The following is a 19,512-nucleotide window of genomic DNA, read 5'->3' as shown; positions in this document are numbered from 1 at the left end:
GAAAATAAGACCGGGTCTTATATTAATTTTTGCTCCAAAAGATGCATTACGGCTTATTTTATATGACACACATCCTGAAAAATCATGCTAGTGCTTACGGCATGCTAGTGCCTAACCGTTTAGGTCTTATTTTTGGGGAAACAGCAGGAGGCATACAATATCCTAGTTTCAAAGAACATTAAAGAGAACGTACCGCCCTTGAATGAAATTTGTTCTCACTGGTAATAGTCAAGTCATATACCTGAGTATCTTATAGATAAACAACGGTCTAAAATTTTCCTGTGTCTAAAATCTTGGAGGCACAGGCAGTGGTTTAGGTATAAAACAAAGTCAGCTCTCTGGTGTTAGGAGCACTGGAGGATGGGGGAAAACCCAGGCCCTGGGAAGAGAACCCCCTTCTCCTTCCTTCCCACAAGCAGTTATTAAAGGCAAACTTATGTTTAAAAAGAAAATTATGTGTACAACTCATATTCAACAAACGATCAACCGAAATAATTGGGCTTTAATGCTTTATATTTTAAAAAACACGAATTGCATTCAATTATGAAACGTGAGAACTCCATACACCTGAAAGGGTTAGACCATTAGCCCACAGAGAAACCATATTAAATTATGAAACTATGACAAACATCTCAAGGGACATGATTCAAATCACCTAACTTATAATTTTCTTGCCAATTTGAACAGTTCCAGAACTTGGTGGCTGAGCACAGGGTGACCTACCTCAGTGCCTGCTCACCTGAGACTCACCTTGGTCTCTCTGGAGAGGGGTTGGGGCTGCGGGGAGGAGGTGTCCGGGGCACAGCTGCCTTTGGTGCGATGCTGGCTGCAGGGAGAAGGCCATGGATGATGTGTTTCTGCACACATAAAATCCAGTAGAGGTCATTGGTGTAAGGAATCACCTAGGTCCTGCCACCACTCCTCCCTGGGCCTGAGAGGGGACACTTGCACTGGCCACCCAGGGATCTAGCCCCACCATAAAGCCCACTCCACCCCTTGCTATCCCCAATCCCCATCGGGCCAGGCAAGCATGCCCACTCAGGGAGCACCATTACAGCTGCCTGTTGTGGGACCCTCAACCTCCCTTCCTCAGAGCGGCTTCCCGGACCCCCGAGTCAACCTCCAGCACCTCCACTTGTCTCACAGCATAGCCCCTGATGACGCTACTCACTCATTTGCCACCTCCCTGCAGAAGCCTCCTGAGAGCAGACTACCTTCTTGTCTTTATCAACCCTGAATTCTAGCGCTTAGCACATTGTCTAATACCTCGGAGGGGCTTAATAAAGATTAAGCAGTTTCCATGATGCAGAATAACAAACGCTAGTTTCCTACACACAATGCAAGTCGCAGAATCCTGCTTTAGGCACCTGGGAGTCTCTCAGAAGCTTCTAAATGTAGCCCAATCATTTTCTGTGCACCAGCCATTCATTCAAACATATGAACAGTACAGAAGAAAAACACCCAGATACTTATATGACACAGACTTATGGCGAGGTAAAGACAAAGTGCTCAGGTGGCCCAGGGAGGGAAAGGGTCCTTCAGGTCTGGGGGCCAGCAAGGGGTCCTTCAGGTCTGGGGGCCAGCAATGGGCCCTCCAATGTCTCCTTGGAAAAAAAATCACAGAGGCATTTAGATTGGGTCTTCAAAGATGGCCACTGCTCTCACATTTGGGAAATGTGATGGAAAAGCATTGTAGGAAGAGGGAACACCATGAACAAAAGAATGAAGCAAGACATTACTGGTAGTGCTCTGGAAATCACAGAGGCACCTGGGAGGGAGAGGCTAGAACAATGGGATGGGGTAAGAGTGGGGATTGTTTCCATTTAAGTTTTGATACCAGACTAAGGAGATCCTGTGGCCTAGGAAGGAGCACCCCCTGAAATTGGCCCCTGGAAAGACTAATCAGGCAGTGGTAGGCATAAGGTATAGGGGACTGAAGGGAGGAGTAACCAAAAGAAACAGCCAGGGTTTGGGGGACCCCTGAGTGAGGGATGGACAGACCTTCCAAATGTCTCCTGCAGCCCTCCCTCCACCCCAGTTTCACTTGCATGGCCAACCTGAAGAGCAGACATTCCAGAGGGAAGGAGACGGGGAGAGAGTGAGTTGGGGGCATTGGGTTCTAATCAGGGGAGTAGCACGATCAGATTTGCGTTTAAAAAGAATCTCTTTGGCTGCCAAGTGGAGAACGGACTCGGGAAAGGGCAAGAGGGGAAGCAGAGAAGTACGGGGCCGCTGCAGCAGTACAGGTAGATGCTGGAAGACGCGGCGGGGGCGGGAACAGCTGTCAGATGTATTTGGTGGGTAGAATCTATGGATCTTGCTGATGGGGTGTCCTTGGTGGGTGGCAGAGAGAGGAATCAAGAATGACTCCCCTCGGGAACATCCAGCAGGATTGCGCCGTGTGCCAGAGTGAACTCCCCGACAGCGGAGCGAATGCTGCGGGATAGACAGGGAGATTCCTGTCCGACTGAGGCTGACCCTGGGATAAAGGATTCTTCAGAACACGAAAAATCCAGGCTTTTCCAATGAAAAACCACTCCCTCTTGCGCCGTTACCTTGCCTCAATCTCAGGCCACACCTCAAACGCTCCTCACTTTATTCCTGGCCTCCAGGCCAGAGCGCAGGCCGGGCGAGGATCTACTTACAAAATGGCCCTTGCGGCGTCTCCGAAACCCGAGGAGCATCCTTGCTACGGGGCGGTGGTCACACCGGAGCTGGACCGAACAAAGCACAGGTCACTTCAAAACCTAGGACCGCTCCCTAAAACCTGGCTCCGCCCGCTGGCCTAGCTCAGAAGCATTTTCAACGCAAATGACTTCGCAACATCCACGTCTGCCACTGGCTCTGCTTTCTCGCCGGCCAATTAGAGCCAAGGATACTTCATACCCGTTGCTGTTGGCAACCAGCGGGTCCACTCAAATCCTCGCTGGGGCGGAAACTGTGAGCACTATCCGTTCTCTTATTGGCCAGATTAGATGTCGATCTCTGACGCCACAGCCAATCCGACTCTGTGAGAGGAAGAGGGCGGGCAAGACGAAGGACTCGGAGCTTGTGCTTGAGGGAACCAGAAGTGGTGCGCGGTAGGTCAAGTCACCGGAGCCCCTATCGTGGGACTGAGGTGGGACCCCGGCCAGCTCGGGCCCCGCCCTGGACTGGAGTGAGGAGCCACAGCGCGGACTGAGTAGGTATCAGGAACCAGGCAGGTGACGAAAATGAGGGACGCGACTAGCAGGACAGAAACTTTCAGGTCCTTAGACTTTGGCAAATAATTCAGTCTTTTAGAGAACACTGCAGACCGGCTCCTGCCAAAGAGGCCCCACCTTCGAGCGGAATGTAGGGCCATGTCAGGAGAGCCTGCTCAAGTGCTGTCTTACATTTCCCTGTTTAGATCCAGGCGGAGGATGGAAAGGAGCCCCCTTGATCTCACAGGCCCAGTGCACGTGCCTTTGGGGCATGTTGTGGCCAATGAGAAATGGCGTGGGTCGCAGCTGACGCAAGGGATGCAAGGTCGGTGGGCTGCACTCTGTGTAAACCCTCTCTCTCCTCACCCCACTTTTTAAAAAACGTTTTACCAGTTGCCCCCTTTTCATCAGAACTCACGGAACTTATTTTCTTGTCTGCATTTTAAGGGAAAATCAAACTTATTTTTGAGGATGGCCTGACACCGGTAGATTTTTACTTGTCTAGCAGATCCTGCATTCTTTATATCACTGAAGCCGATTTGGTGGCAGGAAATAGCTACCGAAAGAGGCTTGTTGTGGTTAGAAATGTAAGTACCGAATTGAAGAAACTGACCTTGAAAATTGACTTCTGTTCCACCTCCCTCATACGTTGGCAATAATGCTATAAAACCATTGTCCGTGCCAAGCACTCTTGGAGTGATAGCTTTCTTAAACTTGAAAGGAATTTTGTTACAAAATGGTTTACTGTTGCTTATTTTTCTTTGAAGTCCAGTAATCTTAAAGGAATTGTAATCGTTGAAAAAACGCAGATGAGTGAACAGTACTTCCCAGCCATACAGAAGTTTACTGTGCTGGACCTTGGCATGGTGTTGCTGCCAGTGGCCAGCCAAATGGAAGCATCCTGCCTCATGATCCAGTTAGTAAGTACTGATTCCTACTCCTCCACTATAGCTCTGTCTTGTGGACTCTCAGCTGACCTTCAAAGATCCTTTACCTCTAGCAGCCAGCCGCCCTTGCTATGCTTTCTTCCTGAGTCCATCAAATCCAATCTAATTCTGTGTTGGTTTAGAAAACCTGTTTGAGGAATGTAAGTTCAGAAGCTGCTTCTGTAGCCCGCTGAGTTTGCCACCCATTCTCGGCAAGTGTATAACAAAGTGAACAGGTTGGAGACCCGATTTTCGACTCCCAGGCTCTGATGACTCCATCCTTCATTATTCTGTCCTGATGCTGGTGAAAATGTCAACTAGAAGTTGCTTTGCCTCATCCCCACATATCTTTTGTTAAACATCAGCGCTCTGAGTGCAAGTTTACGTTTTGTTTTGAACCTGGTTTGATTACACGATTGTACAACAACTTGATTATACATCAGAATTTTGTGGGGAACTTTTCAAAATAGTAATACGTGAGCTTACCTCAGACCGATTAAAAATCAGAGTGTGGGAGTAGGCATTTTTGTTGTGTTGTTTTTAAATCTTCCCCTTTGATGGGCAGCTAGGGTTGACAACCAAATTGGAAATGCAGTCCTATGTGGTTCACAGCTCTCTCTCCTCCATGTCTGTCCACCACGTTTTTTGCTTTACTCTTCCTAGCTTCTCTTGATGTAATGCTGTTATCTGCCTTCCTATATCCACCACTAACTGAAGACTGGGCTTCTCCTTTGATAGGCCAGCTCCCTCCAGGTCCTGTATTAAGCAGGTCCAGTTAAGGTATAGCCATCATTTTACTGTCATACAACTGAAACGTTTCTTAGTAGCCCTTAGGAATATGTTTGAATTCCTCAGAGTATGTTTCCATTGGTTTTATCCTAAGCATTCTGAAAACTCAAGTTCTTGTAAATTAATTTTTAATCTCTTACTCCCTTATGTAACCATATGGTTCATCTTTTAATTTTGCTGATGTCTGGAAAAATCATATTCATGGTATATGAAAACATTTGTAGTGGTTAAGTCAAACTGAAACCAATGGAAAAACTAAAATTTCCACAGATTTTTAAGAAAACCACTTGTCCTCTAGAGGGCACTCACATGCTCTTCCTTTAATTTCTGTTCAGGTTCAAGAACAAACCAAAGAGCCCAGTAAGAACCCTTTTCTCAGGAAGAAACGTGCTCTGATCTCTGAGCAGTCCCTCCTTCAAACTGTGCAACAGATCCCAGGAATTGGAAAAATTAAAGCTCGCCTTCTGCTTCAGAAGTTTCCAAGTATCCAGCAACTAAGTAATGCTTCCATCCAAGAGTTGGAGCCGGTCGTTGGGCAAGCAGTAGCACAGCAAATTCATGCGTTCTTCACACAGTCCAGGAGATAATTCTCACAGCATCTGCATTTTCTCCTTTAGATAACAAACTACAGGGTCTTGTTTTCATATTTAAAAACCAAGAAAAAAGATTCCCTCTCACAGCAATCAGTGAAAGATGAGGGAAGCCTGAGTGTTCGGAACCTGCTGGTTGTCCTGCCCTGCTCTCTGGGTGGAGGCATTTAAGTTAGTGGGCCCCAGATGGCGCTGCCCCATTCTACTAGCATGAAGAGGGCCAGGGGGCATCTTCCTGAAAGTCACTTGAATTAGGGACTCTCAGATTCAGCAAAAAGCCAGCTTGGGCAGATTTGAATGTGTGACCTTGACCTGCATCTGTCATGGAAAGGTCTTATCAAGTTTCAGGTGGTAGATATGCCCTTCTAAAGGAAACAAACCTACAATGAAGCACTGTGTACCATAAGTCCCTTGTTCCTGGTGGCAGAGCCACTGTTCTTCAGGTCTGGTCTTAATATACCTGTGCTTTGAAGGCTGCTGCCAGTGTAAATAAACAATTGTACAGCCTTTGTTCTTCCTCCCTTCTTCCCTTCCTGGTAGCTGCAGTTTGTTTATAATCACTGGGCACATCTGAACACAGAAAGCCTTGGAGTCTAGAGTACCCATCTGAAGATAAAAAGCCAGTGTGTGGGGTGGAGGAAAAGAATGTGCTTGTAAATGTATAGCCCAACAATGGGGAGATACACCGGAAAATGGCAGGAGCAGCTGTATCCAGAAAGGAGGGATGGGGAATCAAAGGGTACACTTGACCATTCAAAAAATAAATACAATTAAAGATGCCATGTGTGTTCAAAGATACTAAGATAACTTAAGAGTCCTGTTTTGTGAAATGTTAGTAATTTTTAAAAATCAACCAATAAAAACGTGTGCACTAGGATAGAAAAAATTTGAAAGGAATTAAAGTGAAAAAGTAAAAAAAAACATTAACTCAAGCAGGTGAATGTGTTTATTTAAATATTTATACAAAAATGCCCCTAAGAGCAGTGGATACACTTTCCCAAACTTCCCTTTTGATATTGCACACTAGAAAATACTTTAAATTCTTGTTAACTCTCAAAATTAGATTTCAATGCTGTATTTTTTTAGCTCTATGTTCTATGTCAACAGTGAATCTTTCTAGAATCACAGTATCATCCAATTTATAGTAAGAGAAATCAGTTGGTAAAAATGTCATTTTTAAAAGTCAAATAGAGCTTTAAACTAGAATCATTTACATATTTACCTTATAAAACGTTTTAACCCATCTTGACTCTTAAAATACACAATTATGCACTTTCTACCTTAAACAAAATGAAAAATGTTTTGAGTATCAAACAGTATATTATCTACTTTGTAGACAGCATTTTCATCTAACACTGTCACTGTGTTAGCAACTTTTAAATGACATGTAACTAGAAGAAAAGCCACTCCTAAACTGTTTTATCTAATAAGTCATGACAAATTTGGCACTAGATTGTATCTGGAAATAGCATTCATGTTATGTAGAAATAATAGTAAAATCTTGTCATTTTAGGTTAATGAATCCCCCTTAGAAAGCAGCTCTTGGAACAGTTTTTAGTAACACTAATTTAAATCCATCGTTATAGTCCCTTGATCTGCCTTAATTTGGGTTCATCTGGGTTCTGGTTTAAGGAGGGATCTATTACCCAAGCCTGGAAACTTTTACAAATAGGACCAATATAGGTAACCCCAATTTAACTCTGATAGTAACTAAAAATCATCATTGTAGCCATTAAAAATAGCCAGATTTTCAACACCATTCTATTTACAATACTTTATGTAATAAATAACTCACAACAATAATGGTGACATTCCTTGAATAAGTCTGTCACCAAATTTCTAGGTTTCTCGTTACTTTCATTCATAAAGACATGTCCATTGTAAGGTTACACTATGAGAAAACAGGACTTGAAACTCTAGAAATTTTCCATTATGGCACAAATACGAAGGCCTCGTCAGCACTGGAAATGTTTTGGTTTCCTCGCATCAGTACAAAGAACTGTCGGAATTGAGAATGCTGAAAGGAGAGGAGAGCTTCTTCTTGACCTGAGGCCTGGCAACCCCAACCGAAGGGAGGCACAAGGTGCTGGCGGACTTCTGTCTGTTCTTGTTGGTGCCCCAACTTAAGAAAGAAAGCTTTTTTGAGATTTTCTTGGTTTTGTCAGTTTTATCATCATCATCGTCATCTATGGCCAAGCAGATCATGGAGTACGTTTTCTGCATTCCCACCGAGTATGTGGCACACTTATTATGCTGCACATAGAAAAAGAAGAAAAAGAGTGTTAGAAATCCTCCGGGTATCTGATAAATGACAGCAAAGTTTGAGACTCCCATTCTGCACGTACAGCATCCTTTTCAAAATTAAGTTGATACACTTCTGAAACGGGGGTGGCCAATGCTTACACAGAATTAGGTTCTTAAAAACAAGGACAATTTTTAAGGAATATAGATACTCACCAGTACTAATGTAGGTTAAGGACCATGACACACTTTTTAAGGTTCTTATCATATTTGAAAAAGTAATACATACTCATGGTCAACAATATGAAAATACATACAATGAACAGTAGGTGTCCCTCCCACCTTGGCTTCCAGGCCCTTCTCCCGACGTAAACACATTTCTGTTACACTTTTCACAAGTAATGATATGTGCGTAAGTATACGTCACCATTTGTCTTTCCTTCAAAGGAACACACTACACACTAGTCTGCACCCTGCTTTCGTCACTGGGATTTCAGTCCATGCCATTAGGTACAGATCAACGTCATTCTCTTTAAAGACAATATAGAATCCACGGTGAGGATATTATTAACTTTTCCCCTATTTTTTTAAACGGGAAATAAATAACAATTTACCATTTTAACTTTTCAAGCGTACAGGTCAGTGGCACTAATTACATTCCCATTGTGGCGCAACGATCACCACTATCCATCTTCAGAGCCGTCATGCTCACCCAATGAAACTCTCTAGCTATTAAACACTACTACTGTTTTAACTTTTAAAGGATTGTATAGGACTCCAATAGGAGATCCGAAGAAACTTGTTTTCTAGACACTTCCACGTGGGTTATCACCTGCTTCTTAGGTTTGCCTAACATTGAGATTGCTTTGTTCACCAAATGTTTATTGAACGTCTATGTTCCAGGCACTGAAATCAGGCCATCTATACAAATACACATACCACATACCTAAAGTGGTTGGGTACATTGTTCATAATGTAAATCAAGGAATTTGAGTGATGTCGCAATAAAGGGCGGTCACTCGAGTGTGCCGCCTTTGGATGAAGTCCCTCTCTTCACGTCCCTCACTCTGCACCTCTTAACTGCAACACAGCCAACCACTTTCTCCCTGCAGGGTTTTCTTCTCTAGATTTCAGAAGCTCCTTTTTCTCCAACCTCCCTTCACAACTTCCCTTTGCACCCACTTCTAACAGAACTCCAGATGCTCATGGTACCTCAGAGTCTAATCCCCGGCCCTCAACCCCTCACAGGCAATTTCATTTCGTTTCTTACAGCTTTAAGTATCTTCTCTATGCTGATGACTCTCAAATATTTAATTCTCTCTCTGACTTCTCCCTCGAACTAAAGATTCGAACATCGAATGGCCTACTTTACGTCTACATTTGGACGTCTAAGGGCATATGAAACATTCACTGCATGACTTGTCTTCTCTCCCCTCTACCTCCCTCACCCCAACCCATTCCCATCATTCTGAGAAATGATGCAGCTGTTCAAGCCAAAAACTGAGGCGTCATCTCTCTTTCCACCATCTTTTTGACACAAATCATCTACAAATCCCCGTTAGCAATACCTCCAAAATAAGTCTTGGGTGCATCCACCCCTCTCCATCTCCAGTGTCATGCCTCCTAGGGTAAGCAGCTAGCACCACTGGCCTGGAGGACTGCCACAGCCAGCTCACTCTGCTGCCACTAGGCCAGCCTCCAGGCAGCAAACATCCTGCTAAAATAAACATTCTACCATTTCATTCCCCTTCTTAAAAGGTTCAGTGGCCTCCAAAGTCCCACCACTGCCAATGAGGCCCTGGCTCCTTTCCACCTCATTTAACTGCTGTCACGATGCTCCAGCCAAAAAGCCCTCTTTTTTCGTTAGTCTAGCAGAAGCTTATTCCTGCCACAAAGCCTCTGCACCCATTGGTCACCCTGCCCAGGATGCTTCTCTTGCACGTCTTTGAATACAAGAGGTTCTTCCTCGTCACTCAAGTGTCAGTGCAAGACCTGTCTAGAGGAGCCTCTCCCTACCCCCACTCATTCTAGTATGGTACACATCTTACTCTCTTTACAGCACTTATCAAAATTATGACTATTTGCTTACTTATTGGCAGCTGTGGGGGCGGCAGGGAGCTTATCTAGTTCCAGCAGTAGCTCCAACACCTAAGGAGGGCCTGGCACACAGCTAACAATCAATATTTGTTGAATGAATAAATGAACGTTGTGATAGAGGGAAGTCTTTAAGGCGCATTATTAAACGTGGCAAAGTGTGGACGAATACATATGGAATGATTCCTCCCACTTAGGGAAAAAAGGAGGATATAACTATTCACCTGAACTTTCACAGGTAACAAACACTTCCCAAGGTCTCATAGGAGAGCAGCAAATGCTCTCTGACGTGTGGAGACGGTCTCTCACAACGTCTTAAGCCCTCTGTATCATTTGACTCCTTTTTTACCATGAGTATGTAGTACTTTCGTGATTCAAAAGTGTGGCTGTAATCAGCAAAACCAATTGGTGGTTTGATCTACAGGATCAAAAATAGAAGGTGTCCAGTGATCTCTTTGACCCAAGGAAAGCACATTGCAGCAATGACCAGCTTATCACACCGACTTCAGTCGCTATGTACTGCCACGGGGTGTCAGCGCTCACCACGGATGCGGTGGAGTCCAGGAGGCTCACGACCTTCATCTCAATGTCGTCCTCGCCAAAGCTCTTCAGCAGTTTCATAACCTCGCTTACTGTCAGCCACTTACAATCCACGTTTTGAATGGAAACAATATAATCCCCTTCCTTGGCTCCTGCCAGCTACAAAAGTTTGATATAAATAAAGGTCAATGTTCTATTCATTCAATTCCCTGAATCAGTTTCCAAGTTCATTATCAAAATAGATATTTACATTAAGTTTGCTTCAAGAAAGCAAAAATTAATCTTTTTTTCCTTCGGGCATGTAGCATCCGTGAAAGGCCTTTTGCATAATGGCAGGCCTTCTACATAAAGGAACCCTAAATTCATTCACCCAGATATATTTGTTTGAGCAGCTTTCTTTGTATTTTACTAGTTTGACTGCCTGCAAAGATGCCAGTGAGTTTTTGCTGTATACTTGAAACTAATATATTATTGAATGTCAACTGTAACTGGAAAATAAATAAATAAATAAATAAATAAATGATGCCAGTGAGTCTTGCTTCCAATCTAGAACGGCACATGCTTACCGCAGCAGAGCAATAAGGATCCAGGAAGTGGACTTGAACTGGAGAGTTTCCTCTCAAGGTGAACCCCAAATCCCCTTCTTCCGCAGTGAAGCGAATGCTTCGAGGAGGTGTCCATCTCTTGTTCGCCGAAAACACAGATAAAGGGCCCTTTGGAATAGAGCATCGTTAGCTGTAGGATCTGAAGGCTGAATCAGGCATTTGAAAGATAAAGGAAGTATTGCCTTGTTGTCCTTGCAGATTTCACTTGGCCTTGCTCAGAGGCTCGTGATACCATCTGGGATAACACATGCTACAGCAGTCATGAGAACATCGCCATTTCCCCCCAAAATAGCCAATATGTTGTAAATAAAAATATCTTTAAAATTTATAATATCTAATTAAGGGCAGCCAGATGGCTCAGTTGGTTAGAGAGCGGGCTCTGAACAACGGGGTTGCTGGTTCGATTCCCACATGGGCCAGTGAGCTGCACCCTCCACAACTAGACTGAAGACAACAAGATGCCACTAAGCTGCCAGAGGGGCGGCCGGATGGCTCAGTTGGTTAGAGCGCAAGCTTCTTAACAACAAGGTTGCCAGTTCAATTCCTGCATGGGATGGTGGGCTGTGCCCCCTGCAATGAAAGATTGAAAACAGCGACTGGACTTGGAGCTGAGCTGCTCCCTCCACAACTAGATTGAAGGACAATGACTTGGAGCTGATAGGTCCTGGAGAAACACACTGTTCCCCAATAAAATTTGTTTTAAAAATATATATATATAAAATAAAATAAAATCTCTACGTAAAAAATCTAAAATATCTAAAAGTAGCCTTTACATACTTGCAACATGTAAAAACTGCCCCCTTAGGTCATTTTGAAATAAGTGTTCAACATACCAGCTTATGGAAGAAATCCATTACTGTCACCTTGGAGAACTGTGGCAATATAATTTCAACCTCTTGCTCAGTTTTAGCTAAAAAAGAAAATTCAAAGGGAAAGCATAAATGTTTCTGTAATTGAAAGTTATCCTTGAAAACTCAGGTCTAAGTCTTCACTCGGAAGGGAAGAGGAAGCAAATCTTTCTCCTTGTCACTGTCCCTTCTGCTCGGTTTAGACAAACACTACAGAAAATGGACTATTAGTCAACCCCCTGACCCAGTGTGACCTGTACCTTCCATTTGGGTACCTACGACGAGCCATACCCCACTCTGGGGCTGGGACGAAATAGTGAGAACCAGACACATTCAAGTGGCTTATTTATGTTCTGGTGGCCTTCCTTTGGCACTCATAAAACCCCATCAGGTGTGTCTGGTACGGAAGTACCATGTCTCATAGCACAAAGTCCTGAGGGAGATGGGATTCCTCTTTCATTAGTAATCTGTGATGTGAGGATTTCACAATGAGCAGTGAGTTTGCCAAGTCGCGTCCATCGATAGCTCAAATCTCCACCAGCATATCTGGGGCAGGCCCAATTCACCCTTACCACGAGGCTAGTCAGTTTCTCACAAAGGATCCCAGAGTGTACATGAACAATAGTCTAAAAAGGAAACTTGGGGGAGAAGACTGGCACTGCCAAGGTAGAACACACCCTTCAATTTACAGGATGATCCTGTGGCTTCTTATAACCTGCCTGACATACCGTGTTTCCCCAAAAATAAGCCCCAATTAAGGTCGTCAGCCAGACGGATGCATTTAGTACGTTATGACAATGTTCCAGAAGAAGATGACACGACTGTATTTGAATAAATGTAGACTGTTGTACATGAAAAAATAAGACATCCCCTGAAAATACGCCCTAATGCGTCTTTTGGAGCAAAAATTAACATAAGACCCAGTCTGATTTTAGGGGAAATACGGTATAAGACCCGGTCTTATTTTGGGGGAAACACAGTAGCGTTGGGTTTGGACAGACTGCTCATCCGCTAAGAGTGGTGTCACCACCCCTGCACAGCCTCACCAGGAGCCGTGTGTGTCCCACCCTCCAAGGAGGTTATAGCTCTACCTCCTGGCCACAGAGCACACTATGTGGACAAGGGGGCAAGAAGGTGGCCAGTGTCCGTGAAGGAGAATCCCTGGGAGCCATTCCTGCTTCCCCCGACCAGCCTTGTCACCTGGGGCAAGGACTTTGATCTTTCTAAGCCTTTATCACCTCATCTTTCAGACCAAGGTGATATATATCAGTATCTCCTTCATAGAGTTGGAAGGAGAGTTCAGTGAGATTCTGTATACAAATGGTGCTCACTGTTGTGCCTGGCAGGCCTCAAATGCCCAGTAGGTATTAGCCAACATTACTACAGACAAGCCCAGGATTCTAGCTTGAACAGGGCTCTCTCTGTCTCTAAGGAGCTGGTCCCTGAAAATAGGGGGTGGAACTCCAGAGACTAGGGACAGAGGTGTAGGAAGTGGGGTGGGAAGGTGTAAGGATAAAGGGGGTTCCCTCGATTGGGCCGCCTCCCCTCTCCTTCCCCTAACTCGTGGGAAGACCCTAGTCATTCCTCCCTCCAAAGTCACCTCTCAGGGAGGTCTCCCCAGCTCTTGCCCTCCTGGACGGAACGATTGCTACCTCTCCAAGGGCTGCAACAACTATGCGGTTCATCTCTGTATTCCTGAACCTAGGTCAGTGCTCTACTCCCTGGAGAGCCTTAGAAAATGCTGGTGGCGCATGACCATGACCTCACTTGCATGTGGAGTCTACAACAGTCCAACTCAGAAGCAGACAGCAGAACGGTGGCTGCCAGGTATGGGGGCGGGGGAGGTGAAATACTGATCAAAGGGTACAAAGTTTCAGTCATACAAGATGAGTAAGTTCTAGAGATCGAACACACAGCCTGGTGACAATGCTTAACAATACTATACGAGTATAGTATACTTGAAATTTGCTGAGAGAGTAGATCTTAGTGTTCTCAACATACACACACACACACACACACACACACACACACACACACACATACACACACACACGATACCTACCATGTTTCCCCGAAAATAAGACCTAGCCGGACCATCAGCTCTAATGTGTCTTTTGGAGCAAAAATTAATATAGGCCTGGTCTTATTTTACTATAATATAAGACCAGGTCTTATATTATATAGTATAATATAATATAAAAGACGCATTAGAGCTGATGGTCCGGCTAGGTCTTATTTTCGGGGAAACATGGTAGGTTCTGAAGAATTTTCAGTGCCAAAGTAAACATTTTCCCTGCACCCCCGGTTCCACTATATCAGCCAAAGTTTTACTTCTCATTTCATAATAAAAAGAATTTTTGTCCTAAAAGAAAATGTTAGTGCCGATAAAAGATGGAGAAAACAAGGGAAAGCACAAGCCTAGAAGCAGGAATAAGGATGCACTGGGCTTTCAAACCATGGAGCCAGAGGTAAAAGACGGTTAGCAAAGTGCAGTTTCCCAGAAGGCAGACGGAATGTATGTGGATGTCGAGTCTAGCAAAAATGGTCAAGGTGAAAGGTAGTTTCAGGGGTCTCCTGACGAGGTGATGTCTGGAACCCCAAAGGAGGTTGGAAATAAACGAGGAAGGGTGGACCTTGAGAATGCCAGGAGGGGTGGGTGGGATTGGGCAAGAAGCACAGTAAGCAAAGGGGGATGGAGAGGAAGGTGGGAACAGATCAAGGAGGCAAGGTGCCCCAACATCAAGGGAGGAGTGTCGAGAGGCAGCAGGAGAGTCAGATGTTGCAAAGGGGTTGTGGAGGCTGAGACCATAAAGGAGCCCTGGATTCGGGCAGGGGTAAATGGGCAAGAGAAGCATTTCGTCCTCTCCAGCGCAGAGAGTTTGCCCACCCACTGCAGGATGAGCAAATAAAGGCTGAGCGCCCCAAGGGCCCCGCCTCTCACACGGCACACTCGGCCCCTGGCACAAGCACCCAGGTCACTCACAGATAATGTCGGGAGCATCGATCAAGTTCAGCAGATCGTCGTCCTCCTGGTGCTGCGTGTACTTGAGCCGGGACCGCTGGTGTGCCACGGACAGCACCTCTTGCAGCACCTCAATGTTGCGGAGCTTCTTGCACAGGCTCACCTCCCTCACCGATTCCTCATGATGGGCAATGGCTCTGCGCAGATGGGACTTGCCTGCCAACAGGAAAGCAATGCCATGGGACATGGGTCCTAAATTGCAACGCATGTACCTCAAGGAGAGCCAAAGTGCCCAAGGATCAGCCCAGAGAGATGGACATTCTCTCTTCTGAAGGATCTGCCTGGACGGCTGGAGTCCCTTCTTTGTTTTTTTAAGGAGGGCACAGCTTACAGTGGCCCATGGAGCCCCTCTTAAATGCATATGCACTATGCTCACTTATGTCTATAAAACATCCATTCAGCAAATAGTTACCGAATATTCCAGGAACTAGAGAAAGCAGTGAACAAAAACTAGGCTCAGCGTTCATGGAGATGACAAGTTAGTGGTTGAAGACAGATAATTAACAAGCAAAATAATATGCAATGGACTGTGTGGCAATAAGGTTATGGAGAAACGTAAAGCAGCATAGGCAGCTGTGGACAGAGAAGACTGGGAATGGAAAGTTGCTCTTCTCTGATGGGTGGTCAGGGAAAGTCTGTTTTGAAGGAAATTTTTGAACAGTGCCCTAAGGAAGTAAGGGAACTGCCTTGAGGTTATCTGATGGAAGAGCAAGTGCAAAGGCCCTGGGGCAGGACCATGCCTACGTGTTCGAGGACCACAAGGAGCTTGGGGATGTGGCTAGAGGGAGTGACAGTGGCTGAGAAGGGTAGGGAATGAGGGCAGAGAGGAGCAGGGGCTGGACCGTGTCCAACCTTACAAGTGCAGGGTGAGGACTTCTGCTCCTACTCTGGGTGACATGGGAGCCCATTAGGGTGTGAGCAGAGGACGGATGTGGCCTGATTTTGAATGGACTATGAAGAAGCAAAGAGGAAAGCTGGGAGACCAGGTATGAGGACACTGCAAAACGCTGGGCAAGCTGTATAACCTCTCTGGGCCACTGTTTCCTCAAATGAAAAATGGAGATCATACCATACCTATCTCAGGATTGTGTGAGGTTTCAGCAAGTCTGTGTTTGTTTAGTAAACATTATACTGTGTTTCCCCGAAAATAAGATCTAGCCTGACAATCAGCTCTAATGCGTCTTTTGGAGCAAAAATTAACATAAGACCTGGTATTATATTATAATATATTATATTATATTATATTATATTATTATATTATATTATATTATTCAAAACCTGGTCTTATAGTAAAGTAAGACCGGGTCTTATATTAATTTTTGCTCCAAAAGAGGCATTAGAGCTGATGGTCCAGCTAGGTCTTATTTTCGGGGAAACACGATATGAGTGTAGCTTGGACCAGGGTGGTAGGGTAAGAAGTAATCAGATTTGGGTTATGTCTACTCGGTAGTCAGTGAGATTTCCTAATCAAATGTGGACGGAGAGTAAGTCCAAGTTTTCTGGCCTGCACACCTAGAAGGATGCATTTGCCATCACTGAAATGGGCAAACGTGGGGACGGGGTTGGGGGGCAGGTTTGGGTAGTGGAGGAATGCAGGTTTGCACATATTCACTCTGAGACGTGGCAGAGACCAAACCAGGACGATTCATGACCAGTTAGTTCTCAGGTGTGGCCTGAGAATAGGAACCACCATGTCCCTCCACAGTAGGATGGCCAAGGGCCAACCCCAAGAACCAAGAAGGTGCTGAAAGATTGTCAAAGCTCTAGCTTCACTGCGGGAGCCAGGGCCCTCGCAGAACCTGTGAGAACAAGTTCTGGAAGCCCACTGAGGTTAGGGGACTACCCCTCATGGTTTCTGAATCCAGAGGGGACACAGTGACTCAGGACCCCAGTCTCCAAGCCCTGCCCTGGGACCTGTCTGGGGGTGTCGGTGAGCAGGACCAGCTGGGCACCAAATGGGGCACGAGGAGGGAGGAGGAGAGGGAGCAGGAGAGCCCATACGCACCGAGCTGTCGGCGCTGATGAGCGTTTTTCAGTGTGGCCAAGGGTGTCAGTCCCTCTGGCATGTGTTCATAGAGCTGGGACAGGCACTTCTCCTGGTGGTCCTCATCTGCACCAGGCTTCACTGCAATGAGAACCGGGGGGTTAACTCCTTCTTGTGGTTGTGGCCATGGGCTCTGGAGATGGCGCTGCAGACCCACTTAGAGATTTCTCTTTCACCCACATCTTCAGGTGCCTTTCTTCTCCAGTTTTACAAGGCCCTTGGGATAATAGGTCTCCTTTGGGCCCCTGGACCCACCCCAGGCAACCCAGCCCACAGGTCTTTGCACTCAGAGCCAGGCACACGCTAGGGGCTCATGATGTGGCTTTGAGGCCCTGCTCTTGACCTCCTCCAGGCCGCCCACCTCACGGAACCTCTCGGCACAGCCCCGCCTCAAATTTCTCGTGGCCTCCGTGCCTGCACCCTCTCTGGCACGTGTGCCCCTCTAACCTCACCAAAGCAGTCAGCACTACCTGAACACTTTCGGCTTCCATCCCAGAGCTCAGACAGTGTTCTTGCTCTAGCTGTCTTTTGCTTCCTTGTTCAGCTAGAAAAGTACTCCTCAGAGTTCAAAGTCCAACTCAAATGAGAAACTGCCCACTACTACACCAAGGAATCCAACTGCTGCCTCACTGCTGTCTCCACCACACTTACTGAAGCACTGTATTTCCACTGGCTTACATGACTTGCCCTGCCTAATAGATGACATAATCATACTAGCAGTAGCAGTTAACACTTTCAGAGAGCCCACCATATACTATTTAGCTTTGCAGAGAGGCACTCAGTTTTCATAACAGCCATACGATATAGGTTCTCTTCATACCCCCATTTTAGAGATGAGAAAACTGAGACACAGAACAGCTAAGTAACTTGCCCAAGATCACACAGCTAGTCAATGGCAGAGCGGAGAAATGAACCCAGGCAGTCTGCCTCCAGAAGAGATCCTTTTCATTACTCTGGGGCTGCCTCAATTAGTACTAATTACAACAAAAGCCCCACCTGACTTGAGATCAAAGCTAAGACTAGGACGAGCAGAGTAAGGCACTCAAGTTGGGCTAAAAGTTTAAGGAGGTGCCCAAAACTCAGCAATCGAGATATATAATATTTTAATACAAGCTTCCAAACATCAAAATCGGTGCAAAAAAATCCATGAGAAGCAAAACACCCAAATTCCTTTTTGCTTCAGGCTCCACTGTGGCTCAGCACAGCACTGTTACCGACCACTGTCTTTATTTAAAATATTGATCCCCATGAAATTTTTTGTATTAATTCTGATTCATTTTAAATGTCACCATACCATGTTATCTTGATTACTGAGTTTTGGGGCCTTCCCTTAGATTTTGTGCCTGAGGCTGAAGCCTCACTTGTCCTAGCCCTGGTCCTAGCCCTGTTCTGGATTCCAGGTGAAAAGTCATCTCCATGAAGCTATTTGCTCCATCCCAGGCAGAATTAACACTTCCCCTCTTCCTCCCACAGCAGGAACGTATAACGCTTAATCCCAGCCTGGCCTGTGTGACAGCTGCCTAGGCCATCTGTCTTCCCACCACCTGTCCCCAGGCTGTGAGCATCTCCAAGGCAGGCAGACAGCTCCCATCCAGCTCATTGTCTCCTGGAGGCAGGAAAACCACAACCCTGACCAAAGCCAGAGCCTCCAAGCCCCCGCGCCTTACACTGGTGGTCGATGAGCAGCGTGGCTACAAAGTAGTGAGCCAGGGCTCCGTAGTGGTGAGCCTTCACGCAGGCCAGGCTGGCCCAGGAGTAGGGGATGTTCTCTTTCACGGGCGCCTGGCTCATGGCTGCGTGCAGCTGCTGATAGACCTCTCCCACCTGAAAGAGAAGGGATGTTGGGCAGGGGAGCCTGGCACAGGGGCCCTCACGCACCCCGGCTACGGAAAAAGAGCCCTTTCTTCTATGCAACAGCCCCTGCCAGAGGCCGCTCCAGAATCTGGGAGCGACTCCAAGGGTTCTTCGTGCTGTCAGTGTCAGAGTTAACAGGGAGATCAGGCAACTGTCATTATGCTGGTTTTTAGGCTAAGCTGCAGATGGAATCAGTGATCCATATCTGAAACAACAGGACTTGCCAAGAAAATGCAAGGCAACACTCTGGCCTGGGCAGGCATGCTGCCCAGGTCCTGGGCCAGCTGCCATGGGAAGCCCCTGTTGCTCCCAGTGGGCCTGCACCAACGCATCCCACCCACCCCTGAAAGTCACAGGAACCAGGAAGACTTACCTTGGCAGCCTCCTGAGCCACTTTCACCAGCATGAAGAACTCATTCCGTAACCCAGGAAGGCAGAGTTTCTCAAACACGCTTTCTTGGGCCTGTGCAAGCATCATTTTGACCAGCACACTGAGCATGGCGGGACTCATGTCATAACTTGGCGTGTGAGTAAATGTCTCTTTCAGGTAGTTTAAAACCCCTACAATTGGAAATTGTTTGCACATTAGTTGGGGATCATATTTATTTTACCTTGCTGTTCAGAAATAACAAGAAGGACAGAAGAAGAAATTTAAAACTGGTATCCTGGAGCATCTTAAAAAATCTGGTTCTCGATTACCATAAGATCCAGCAATTCCACTCCTAGGTATACACCCCAAAGAATTGAAAGCGGGGACTTCAACTGATACTTGTGCAC

General features: G+C 45.9%; 3 protein-coding genes across 7 annotated transcripts in view; 1 reads left to right on the top strand and 2 right to left on the bottom strand.

Annotated features, from left to right (window-relative positions):
• The window catches only part of CEP89 (centrosomal protein 89), a 58,192-nt gene extending 55,378 nt beyond the window's left edge, over nt 1-2,814 (bottom strand). Inside the window, exons 1-2 of one of the 3 annotated variants that reach the window (XM_088800191.1) lie at nt 2,646-2,814; nt 751-857 (exon numbers count right to left, since the gene is read on the bottom strand). In XM_088800191.1, the coding sequence (XP_088656317.1) occupies nt 751-857; nt 2,646-2,684 (146 nt within the window). In that variant the 5' untranslated portion in view covers nt 2,685-2,814. The remainder of the gene's footprint in view (nt 1-750; nt 858-2,645) is intronic. The other 2 variants (XM_088800193.1, XM_088800192.1) reach the window with 2 other exon arrangements.
• Nucleotides 2,815-2,963: 149 nt separating this feature from the next.
• FAAP24 (FA core complex associated protein 24) lies at nt 2,964-5,996 on the top strand. 3 transcript variants are annotated; one of them, XM_019742653.3, is made up of 5 exons: nt 2,964-3,080; nt 3,389-3,507; nt 3,630-3,769; nt 3,950-4,102; nt 5,233-5,996. In XM_019742653.3, the coding sequence occupies exons 2-5, from the start codon at nt 3,402-3,404 to the stop codon at nt 5,482-5,484; spliced, it is 651 nt and encodes a 216-aa protein (XP_019598212.1). In that variant the 5' UTR covers nt 2,964-3,080; nt 3,389-3,401; the 3' UTR covers nt 5,485-5,996. The 3 variants fall into 3 exon arrangements, with proteins under 3 accessions (XP_019598212.1, XP_019598211.1, XP_088656321.1); XM_019742652.3 differs by having other exon boundaries at nt 3,023-3,181; XM_088800195.1 differs by having other exon boundaries at nt 3,025-3,507.
• A 419-nt stretch (nt 5,997-6,415) lies between these two features.
• Nucleotides 6,416-19,512, bottom strand: part of RHPN2 (rhophilin Rho GTPase binding protein 2) — a 47,897-nt gene continuing 34,800 nt past the window's right edge. The window contains exons 8-15 of the mRNA XM_019742743.3: nt 19,109-19,296; nt 18,549-18,705; nt 16,843-16,962; nt 14,799-14,993; nt 11,801-11,877; nt 10,929-11,075; nt 10,366-10,521; nt 6,416-7,740 (exon numbers count right to left, since the gene is read on the bottom strand). Of these exons, the coding sequence (XP_019598302.3) occupies nt 7,474-7,740; nt 10,366-10,521; nt 10,929-11,075; nt 11,801-11,877; nt 14,799-14,993; nt 16,843-16,962; nt 18,549-18,705; nt 19,109-19,296 (1,307 nt within the window). The 3' untranslated portion in view covers nt 6,416-7,473. The remainder of the gene's footprint in view (nt 7,741-10,365; nt 10,522-10,928; nt 11,076-11,800; nt 11,878-14,798; nt 14,994-16,842; nt 16,963-18,548; nt 18,706-19,108; nt 19,297-19,512) is intronic.

The sequence above is a fragment of the Rhinolophus sinicus genome, chromosome 8 (genome assembly GCF_057876585.1).
Source record: "Rhinolophus sinicus isolate RSI-liver-muscle chromosome 8, RSI-T2T, whole genome shotgun sequence".
Classification (NCBI taxonomy): Eukaryota; Metazoa; Chordata; class Mammalia; order Chiroptera; family Rhinolophidae; genus Rhinolophus; species Rhinolophus sinicus.
Note: the sequence above shows the minus strand (reverse complement) of the source record. Positions and strands in the feature narration are given on the sequence as shown.

What these genes read in the sequence shown, in the direction of transcription:
- FAAP24 (XM_088800195.1), top strand. Translation starts at nt 3,342, where the DNA reads ATGTCAGGAGAGCCTGCTCAAGTGCTGTCTTACATTTCCCTGTTTAGA. An exon ending in GCTGACGCAAGGGATGCAAG is followed by an intron (nt 3,508 to 3,629) that starts GTCGGTGGGCTG and finishes CTGCATTTTAAG; the next exon opens with GGAAAATCAAACTTATTTTT. An exon ending in CCTGCCTCATGATCCAGTTA is followed by an intron (nt 4,103 to 5,232) that starts GTAAGTACTGAT and finishes ATTTCTGTTCAG; the next exon opens with GTTCAAGAACAAACCAAAGA.